Below are 10,447 nucleotides of genomic sequence, written 5' to 3'. Positions count from 1 at the left end.
GTGTCCAAGTCTGGCTGCTTTGCGCAGTTACTGTCCCTGGTATTTGTCCAGAGGTCTCAACAAAACCTGTCACAGTGTGTTTCAGAAGAGTCTGTTGGGGTGCCCAGTGATGTCAATGACCTGCAGCAGCTGGGACACACGGCTCCAGCCGTGGCTGCAGGGCTGTGTGCCGGGGTGGCCCTGCTCTGTGGGTGTTTAGGGCTTGGCTGGGTGGCTGCCAGGGCTGGCAAACTGCTCTGCCCGGGGCTCACCCGCTGTTCACCCATCCTTCTGCACTGCTGACCTGTGACTGAGGGGCAGCAGGGACAGGCGCCCACTCCACTGACCCACCCAGGCCCAGGGCTGCTTCCTGTGCTTCTCCATCACATCCAGGAGCTGGAAATTGGAAGGTTATTCAAAGCCATGCTGAAATAACAATGGTCAGGTAATAACTGGGGAGAAAAACCAACCCAGCCAGAAGTTCTCAGAGTCATAAATCTTCCTCCAGCTCTGGCCATCCAGGGAAGGTGCAGGGATGACATCTGGCCAGGGCTCTCCCTGGCACTGTGCCTGTCCTAGCTCTGCCACCACAGCCCCTTGTACCCTGTTCCAGACACTCTGCATGGACTTTGCTGTGTGTCCCCAGATCTGCTGTGCCAGGGAAGTCCTTGGTCCCCACTGAGACCCGAGTGCTGTGCTGAGGTCATTGTCCTGCCCTCGCTCCGCCACACTTCCAGCTTCTGCTCTTGGCCTTCAGCTCGTTTCCCTCTCTGCAGCTCGAAGTCCCTCACTGGCACCATGAGCCAAAGGCAGTGCTATTTTCCCGTCTTTGCCAAAAGGTGAGTTGAGGGATGCCAGGGATGCCGAGCAAGTCGGAGTATGAACAGGTCGAGGTCAGGCGAGTGCCTGAGGCAGGCAGGGCTGTAAGGACAAATCCTGGCAGAGCAGCAGCTGCTGGTGAGAATTGTGTGCAGGAATGGAAAAATTAAGCAGATTTCTGTAGCTGCCAAGCCTGATTCTTAACTCCCCTGTGAGCACAAGGCACAGCGAGAGCCTGGGGCTGTGCTCGGAGGGATTTGTGCTACTCGCACCTAAACCACACGTCACGTGGGGGCCCTTCCGCTCTCGCACTCCGGGGTGGTGGCAGCCCCGGCCGTGGCACAGCGCTCGCCCTGAGCCCCGAGCCCCGAGCCCCGAGCCCCGAGCCCCGGGCCCCCGGCCATGGCACAGCGCTCGCCCTGAGCCCCGAGCCCCTGCCCATGGCCCTGCGGCGGCTCCTGCAGCACAACCTGAGCGCCGGCCCCGCGGGCGGGGAGCAGGCGCTGCCCATGGACGGCAGGAGGATGCAGCACTTGGCCAGCACGGTGGCGACGCTGCCCCGCGGGCGCAAACAGGTACGGGCTGGGCGCGGGGCAGAGCCGACACGGCCCGGTGTGTCCCGGCTCGGTGTGCCCCGGCCTTGGGGGGCCCGGTGTGCCCCGGCCCGGTGTGCCCCGGTTCGGTGTGCCCCGGCTCGGTGTGCCCCGGCCCGGTGTGCCCCGGTTCGGTGTGCCCGGCTCCAGGACGGCCCCTCAGGCTCTCCGTGGTTTGGGCTGCCGGAAGGGTGACCGCCGGGTGCCCTTAGCCGGGCTGGTTCTGGGGATGGCAGGGGATTTTGGCGGCACTGGAGGTGTGGGAAGCTCTGGAGGAGCCAGAGACGGGCATCCTGCCTGCGGGGCTGGGGCTGTGAGGGGCGGTGGTAGCTGAGATCCGGCCCCGGCTGAGCTCCCCTCCATTTCCAGCCGTGTTGGGAGCCAGGAAGGGTTTGTGCTGTCTGGGTGCTCCTTTGAACGTGCATTTGCCTCGGTCAAGTGGCCTGGCCGCCCTCTGCGTGCGACGCTGACAGAAAGCGCCCACCATGTGCCATTTCCATCTGGATTTGGGAGTGTTTCTGTACAACTGCTGGGGCTGTCTCTGCCTCTGGGCTTTTCCCCCAGAGCAGCGCAGTGTGGCACAGTGCTGCTGCTGGTCACGGGATTCCCACAGAACTGTCTTGCTATGGCCGTAAGTTGTCGGCTGAGCAGTTCCAGCTCTGAACTATTTGTCTGACATGAAAAAGCCTGAACAGAAAGTGTGAGGCATGATAGCGTGAAAGTATAACCAGAAAAATCGTGTGCAACGTCTGTGCACTGAAGGCTTTGCTTTGTTCAGCCACGGAAGGGCACTTAACCTTTTCTTGGTACATGTGTTAGGGGACGAGGGAAAGCCAGAGCCGGTCCTGGCAGCGCTGCTGCCGGGTGGCACCGGCTCCTGCGGCTGCGGTGGAGCCCTCGGTGTGCGGCGGTGGCCGCTGGCGGGGACAGGCTGGAGGGGACAGGCTGGAGGTGTGGGCTGCGATGTGGCTGCGACTGGTAAAGCTGAGTTACATCAGGGCCAAGGACACGCTGCAGGGACCGTCCCCAGAGCTGGGGTCCTTTGCCCAGGTGTGGCCCTGCTGTCAAGTCCTCTCATCTTCTCCCAGATGGGTGATACATGGCCTGTCTCTCCTCCCCTTGTCCCTCAACAAGTAAATGCACGTCTGTGAAGTCGCTGTTTCTGTAGGAGGTCATGCTGTGGCACCATTTTGTCCTGCTGAACCTGTATTGATTACAAACATCTCACTGATAATGGAACTCCTTACTCATGGTTCACTTTTTGGGGAAGAATCCATGTTTAACACTGATCCTAGCTCTTCCCAGAGACCTCTACAGGCACAGCTGTCCCTAGACTGAAGCAGGGGTCCTGGGTGCCTGTGCCTGGCTGGGAGATGCTGTGCAGACACTGCAGAGCTCTCTGTCTGCACTCCAGGAGAGGCACAACCTCTCCTGGCATGGTTCAGTTTATAAATGCCCACAGATTTTTAGAGGAAAGGGACAAAAGTGAGATGAGCTCTTGGCACAACAGAGATGTGATTTGTGCTCTGAGCTCGCCACCAGCATCTGACAGGAGGATTCGACCTTCAGGTGCTTTTCCTCCTGGTTGGAAAGTTCAAGCTCTCTTTTGACCAAGGCAGAGGCTGCGTTGGTGTGAGGCGCTGGTGGGATGCCACCAGCTGGTTTTAGTTCTTCTCTAAACTGCTGGTTTTATCTGTGTGCCTCGAAGAACCACAAACATACTGACCCCTTTCCTTTCCTATTTCTGGTCACAGCTTGCCTTAGCCAGATCCAGCTCCTCAGGCGACTCCTCCAAGCCTCAAAGGTACGATTCTAGGATTCTATGATTCTATGATTCTAAGATTCTTTGATTCTAGAGTCACTGTCTTATTCTGCATGAAACATGTGTCCCGGGAATTTTGCCAGCCCAGGTGGGATGGGAGTGTGAGGCAGAGGGTGGTACCCAGCACCTGGGACATGCAGGTGCAGTTGTGACCTTTGGCTTGAGCAAGGGAAGAGGCAGCAGTGCCAGGGTGACACCCTGCAGGCACAGGGAGGGGCGATGGTGGGGACACCACTGTTCTGAGTGGAAATGCAGGCCCACAGAGCACAGCCCCCCTTGTTCACACGGAATTCTGTGTGTTCCTCATGCAGGCACCTCGTTGCTATATTGAAAGAAGATAAAGAGACGTTTGGGTTTGAAATCCAGGTAAGACTTTAATGACAAGTTGATTCCTTAAAAACAAAATGTGGTGCAGAGTCTGAAGTGTCATATCCTCAAAATGAGGTTAAGGCCAGCGGGAGCAGAGGAAGGTGTCTGTCAGAGCTGTGAAATTTGAAGAGCTTGCAGCACTCATACAACACAGGGATGCTTTTCTGAGGATTTTTTCATAGCGAAGGTCACAGATGAAAATTTTTGGCCTTCTCACAAGTCAGAGTGTTGAATGTAGGAGAAATCCCGTCCAAATCCAAATAAGAGGCAATGACAGTGTCTTCTTACCTCCATAAGTGAATATTTTTGGGAGAATTGTGTATGAGAATATTTTCATATAAAGTGAGACATCAAAAAACTCTCTTAAAAATTACCTTACACTGGCTTCTTGCTACCTCCTTTAATATGCACAGAGAGGTATGTACTTTTGAAGAAGATATTGATATATTTTTCAATAAATAACTGCTAAGCATGACTTTTGGGGCAGAAGCTAAATCATACAGGAAGAGATTCTGTTTGGTGTAGAAGTCAGTAAGTCATCAAGTAGGAGAACCAGAATGTTACCAGGAGAACTGCTAGTGGGAGATTTTATGTTTGTGGGTTTTTGTGAGAAAGGTAACTCCTAATCAGCAGGTCTGCTAAAATCCTGGCTACAGTTAAAAAATGATCCCAGGAATAAAGGGACATAGTTTGGGAGCAGGGGGATCTGCCTGCCAGCAGCAGGGCACTTTCAAAATGCTTTCCTCTCTTTGCACACAAAGGGAAAGCAGTATTTTCTGTGAAATTAGTGTATTAGGAAAAGCTTAACTTTGCCCGTTTTGGGTCTGTGACTAATGAGGGGGTCAGCGCTCAGCTCGTGAACAGAGGAGAGCTTTCAGAAGGGAGGATAATTGAGTCAATTATTGGGCTTTTGTGTAAATTGTCAGGGCAGATTTTCATTGTACGTGACATTCTGATTAAAAATAATTGTTCTTGGCACATTTTCTTCCTGAACGTACATTCAGCGTGAGCACTTCATAGAGAGTCTGGGCTGCAGAAAGGCAGCATCTGTCAGATACTGAGGGTGTTTAGAAGCTGTAGTTTCATTGCTATGAGATAAATTTAAGGAAAGCAGAATAAGGTGATGTGAAACTTTAGGTCTACATCTGCAGGGAGCTCATGCTTCACTTGTCACTCTTAGTTTAACCAGGAATTTTGCTGCGAGTCCAAAGGCTGGAATCACTGCACTGGGAGGATTTGGCCAGATGAGCTCTGAACTCCCCCGGCCTCCATCATGTTGTTCCACACTGGATGAGAAATTTGGGAATCCAATGTGAGCTCTTCTCTCTGCGTTAGAAGTGGCAGTCACAGGTTTCCAGGAAGCTCAGGCTCAGTGCTGAAGGCAGATGTGGTATTTGCATGTCACCAGAAAACATTTCCTGCTGTCGCAGGATCCGGACAGGCTGCGGCACCGAATTTTGCATTTTTCTAAATTCATGTCAGCACCTAGAACCACACGAGGGATTTAGCGTAATTAGTTACTTAATGTTTAGTTGAATGTGTAAGGCAAGAATAAAAAGCTCTTTTAGGAGTGTGAGGATGTGTGTGGATGATGACTTTCAGAGGCCAGAAGAGCAGAAGTAGGTTCAAATCTTCTGTCTTTTCAGTTCCCATACAAACAGAGCTCTCTGTAGCAGCAGCTGACTCCACACAACATTCCCAATGAGTAGGAGCCAATCCCTTGAAAAGCCTCAGTCCCATCCTGCCATGTTCCCCTGGGAATATGAGACATCCTTCCAGAAAGGCATTCCCACCTATGCTGACACATTCTTGGTTGAAGTTGCAGTGTTTTTAATACTGAATAACCAGCTTGCTTTAAAACTTGTTTGTTTTGCTTTTTTTTTTTCTCCAAACCCAGTATACAGGCACCTGTCAGGTGTCTGCTGTTTTCTGCTGTACAAATTAATTTTAATTGTTGGGTTATAGCATTTTGGGGTTCTCACTTGCACGTAATATACTCTGCTCATCACAGCCTTCTCATTGAAAAAGTACTGAATTTTAAATGATTTTCATGGCTCCAGGATTGGTAACTCTGTCCCTTTGGTGTTAACAGACTATTAGGTTTCCACACCAAAATGATTTCTCCCTGGAGGTGTGCACTTGTGTCTGCAGAATCCAAGAGGAAAGCCCTGCCCATCTCTCTGGCCTTCAGACTGGTAACTATCCGTGGGTTTTCCTGATGTGGGAGGTCTCATCCTCCCTTCTGCCTGTTGCTGTTCCTGAGCAGCAGGTGGAAGGTGTGCACAGCTGCTCGTGCTCACTTTGGCCTCTGTGTGTCTCTGACAGGTGACATCCTCACCAGCATCAACGGCGTGAACACCGAGGGGTTTGGTCACAAGCAAATAGTGGACTTGATAAAGTCTTCAGGGAACTATCTGAGGTGGGTGTGTCTCCTTCAGACGGGGTTTGGCCTGATATCATCTCCCGCTGAAGGCAGGATCGTGTTGTCCCCGAGCCCTTCACTGTCTGAGAGGCAGAAATCCCAGGGGCTGGGCTGGGTAGAGCCTCTGTGCTTCAGGGCCAGCATCACCTGTTCCCACAGGTTAGAGACCGTCAATGGGGCCTTGTTCCTGAGGAAAATGGAGCTGGAGACCAAACTGCAGGCACTCAAGGTAATATGATTGATTAGTTTTTCCACTGTCAAATGGAGAGGGCTCTGTGGGTTCCCTGCTGATGGAGGCAGGCGGGTGTCCGTGGGACTGGGGTCCTGACAAGGGCTGACACCTGTGGGTTCCCTGCTGCCAGCACCCCCAGCCGCCCCAGCACTGGTCCCTCTGATAATATTTTTCGGAAATGGGGAATAGAGAAGAAATGTGGTCACAATCTCAGGACTGCCCAGGTGACCTTAGGCTGGTCAGTTTGGGTGTAGGAATGTCCAGCTCCACAGGGTTCATTGGATTGGTGGGGAGGTGCCTCCTGTGGCTGTCCCCAGGCACAGCCTCACCTCTTTGGTGGGTGTTGTTAATCAGCTCTGCAGTGGTTTATTTTACCCCAAGAGCTGGCCTGCAGGAGAGGGAAAGGAACGTTGCTGGGTGTTGGAAGGCCTGTGGCACTGGGGGGCTGTAAGGATTTCCAGGTGGTGTGTTCCCAGCGCAGGCAGGGACGGTTGGCTGTGCCATTCCCACGCCACACTGTGAGGCCCGGGGAGGAGGAGTGGGGTGCCTGTTCCTGGTGGGTGGTCCAGGGCTGGACAGAGCTGCAGACGAGCGCTGGCACTGTCACAGCTGGGTGATGGTGGGCTGCATGCTCTCCAGGCTGCATGCTCTCTGGGCTGCATGCTCTCCGGGCTGCATGCTCTCTGGGCTGCATGCTCTCTGGGCTGCATGCTCTCCAGGCTGCATGCTCTCTGGGCTGCATGCTCTCCAGGCTGCATGCTCTCCGGGCTGCATGCTCTCCAGGCTGCATGCTCTCCAGGCTGCATGCTCTCTGGGCTGCATGCTCTCCAGGCTGCATGCTCTCCGGGCTGCATGCTCTCCAGGCTGCATGCTCTCTGGGCTGCATGCTCTCCAGGCTGCATGCTCTCTGGGCTGCATGCTCTCCGGGCTGCATGCTCTCCAGGCTGCATGCTCTCCGGGCTGCATGCTCTCCGGGCTGCATGCTCTCTGGGCTGCATGCTCTCCAGGTTTCAGGCTGCTCCTTTCCAAATCAGACGTGGCCAGTGCTTTGGCCAGAGCACCCTCAGGCATGAGCACACTCATGTTTTCTGGAAGAAATTTGCTAAACTCTGGGAAAACTGTCTGAGTAAAAGTGGGACACACAAGTGTTTCCTGACCTGCACTTCTTAGAGACTGTTTTCTGTTCAAGTGCTCTGTGCTTCCGTGAAGTGACAGAGCCTCTTCCGTCTCCTCCGCAGCAGGCGCTGCACCAGCGATGGGGGGAGCTGCGGGCGCTGCTGGCGCGGGAGCGGCTCTTGCTGCACGGTACGTGTGGGGACCGCAGCCGGCCCCGAAAGCACTTCTGCAATCTCACTGTCATTTGCTTCCTTTTCGCCTCTTAATGAAGGCAAGGGGCTGGCCCAGGGAACGCTTTTGTCCCGAGAGTAATGAGCTAGGCTGCTGCTTGACCAATGCACACCAAGGGCTCTTTGCATCAGCCCTAGGATATGAGTTTATGTGGGTGGTAAAATTTTTTCCATTCTTACTTTGGTCTTAGCAGGGAAGAGGCTGGTTTGGGTTTTTTTATGGACTGCCCAGGCACCAGGGTGCAGGGACCACCCCACAGCCAAGAGCACCTTCCCATGTGGAAAGGGGCTGCTCCCTGTGCCAAGGGGCTGGGCAGGATCCTTCCCTGTGCCCGGAACAGACGTCCTGCTCCTGGTGATGAGCAGCCGGTGACTAACACTCCTCTCTGGCTTGTGCTTCCAGGGGAGGTGAACGACAACACTCAGCTGGGCACGCTGGAGCTGGAAGAGCCCAGCTCGTGTGGTGGCTGCAGCTCACCAGCACCCTTCTTCCCAAGCAAGCCCCGCTTCTCCAGTGAGAGCAGCTCCCGCAGCTGCCTGAGCTCCATGACGGTGGGCAGCGAGGACAGCTTCTACCAGGGCAGCGCCTTCGAGGACTCGGCTGCAGAGAGCCTGAGCCGCCAGTCCAGCATGGATGATGATTGTGTCTTCCCCAGGGATGGGGATGGAGCTGCTGGGAGGAGCTCGCTGCGTAGGAACCGCAGCATCAGCCTGGCCAGCAGCGGGTCCATGTCCCCGCTCTGGGAGAGCTGCAGCTACTCCAGCAGTTTTGGGACCCTCCCACGGAAGAGCAGGAGAGCCAGTGTTCGAAAGCATCTTTTGAAATTCATTCCAGGCTTTCACCGGGCAGTGGAAGAGGAAGAAAGTCGGGTCTGATGTCACACGTGTCACCTTCGATGCGTGGGCTCCACACGTGGGGCTGGGGCTGCCGCTGGCTGGGGCACACCGTGGGTGCAGCGCGGTGGCACGGCAGGGCACGCCCCCAGACAACAGCACTGATGGGATTCACACAGCTCTGGCGTTTTAATTATTTTCATTTTTAATCAGAGCACGCTGCGGACCTCTTCATTAATGTGAAAAATGAGTGACTCCAAAATGTGAAGAACCTTTGCAGAACTTCCTCAGCAAACTTTACTGTTAATAACAGTTTTTAATTGAATGCGAAATTGATAGCTATTTATTTCCTGTTACCGGAGTCAGTGTCTTCCAAAGGTCTTTAATAAAATGAGTGCTTCTACTAAAACCAGTGACAGAGTCCTCTTGGGAAGAGGACGGAGCCTGGAGTGAATGGCAGAGAGACCCTGGGCAGGGATGTTCTGGGATGACAGGTTTAGTGTCCTGGCAGCCGTTGTACAAACTGTGTGATAACCCGATACTGGTTTGATCTGAGCAGCTGCAGTCTCTGCCAGCTGCTGATATTCCATGTCTAGCCAGGCTGTCTCATTCCAGGGAATTTGGAGTGGAAAGGACCCTCCTGAGCAGCCACATGCCCCCAGACTCTTCTGCAGAGCCAGTGCTGGGGAAGACGGTGTCTGTGGTGCTGCCCAGAGCATCTGTGTGTGCCCAGCAGATCTGACCTCTCTAAGGCAAGAGAAAAAAAAGGCAGAGGGTTGTCCTGCAGGGATGAGCATGATTGCTCTGTGCAGGCAGGTTGGTGGCATTCAGGGCCTCCCCTGGCATGCTGTGCTGGGGACCCTATCCCCCAGTGCCCCAGGGGTGCAGGAGCTGCCCCTTGGTCCCACTGCTCTCAGCACTCCACACCTGCTCACATTTCTCCAGAAGTGGAGGCTTCAGGCAGTAAGGATACCATGAGAGCATGTGTGAAGTGGGGTTTAATAACTATGGGCACAGATGTGAGGAAAAAGATAGAATTTTTACTCCCTCTCAGTACACAGAAACAGGCTGTTTGTTCAGCCTGAGCAGCCTAATGATGTTTTTTCAAATACAACTGGAAGCATTTTAAATATAATTCAAGGACCTTGTGTGAATCATTCTCCTGTTGCCTGTGCAGCTGTACCCTCAGGTACTGCCATTCCAGGGTTTTCTGGGCTTGAGAGGGACCACAGGCTAAATCCAATAGCTTCCCTCCGAGATGAGCTCCAAACAAAAGCAATCTGTTCCCAAAACTTCTCTGATTCATGGACATTGCTAAGGCAGAAGAGTCAGTACCGGCCTCTGTAATTTCTGTGGAAAGGATTAAGTAGCTGGAAATATGGCAGGTCTCTGGGAGAGCTGGAGGGCACTCAGAGGAGCTGGAGGGAAGTCAGGGGAGCTGGAGGACAATCAGGAGAGGAGCTTTTTGTGCATGAGGGTGATGTCCTGTCCTTGCTGCTGCACCAAGTGCCTGCAGTTCAGCCTGGGAGCTCCTCTGCTCTGGGTCCAGCCCCAGCCCCTGGAGGGAGGGGGGTTCTGGTCCAACACCCCCATGGTGTCGAAGCCCATCCCCAGTCCAGGCTGGGGCATTTCAGGTGCTGCTCTGGGCTCTGGAGCTCGTCACTAGACACCAAGCTTTTGGCCATGATTTGCTATCTCAAAATAGGTTTCTATTTTTCATTGCCAGTAGCACCAGCTGGAGGGAGAAATAAAAATCAGAGATTGGTTCTCATTGGCCAAAATGTTGAGTTAAAGGCAGATTAGAGGTGTCCAAAAGGAACTGGGGGAAGAAAAAACTGAACATCTGGTGAGAGTTGTTGTAGTGTCTAAAGGGAATGGGCAGCCCCAGCACTGAGAAAGGGACTCTAATTTATTGCAGCTTTACAGGCCAAAGCTGTGATTCCTTTGGTATGAAAGGTTAATTTGCCACACTCTGGGATATAGGCACTTACTGTGAGCATGGAAAGGCTGGAGGAGCCTGAACACCCAACA

At 53.6% G+C, this 10,447-nt stretch overlaps 1 protein-coding gene across 1 annotated transcript; it reads left to right on the top strand.

Annotated features, from left to right (window-relative positions):
• Positions 1 to 777: 777 nt before the first annotated feature.
• On the top strand, positions 778 to 8,458 carry CYTIP (cytohesin 1 interacting protein; the record flags this gene model as incomplete). The annotated part of the gene is made up of 9 exons (XM_082285610.1): positions 778 to 818; positions 1,127 to 1,373; positions 3,146 to 3,195; positions 3,525 to 3,579; positions 5,675 to 5,777; positions 5,908 to 6,001; positions 6,164 to 6,233; positions 7,475 to 7,541; positions 7,986 to 8,458. 9 exons carry the CDS (start codon positions 778 to 780, stop codon positions 8,456 to 8,458), a joined length of 1,200 nt encoding a protein of 399 aa, XP_082141736.1.
• Positions 8,459 to 10,447: the final 1,989 nt, after the last annotated feature.

This window comes from Coloeus monedula (assembly GCF_965178545.1).
Source record: "Coloeus monedula genome assembly, chromosome: 7".
NCBI lineage: Eukaryota > Metazoa > Chordata > Aves > Passeriformes > Corvidae > Coloeus > Coloeus monedula.
This window is presented reverse-complemented; position numbering and strand designations above follow the sequence as displayed.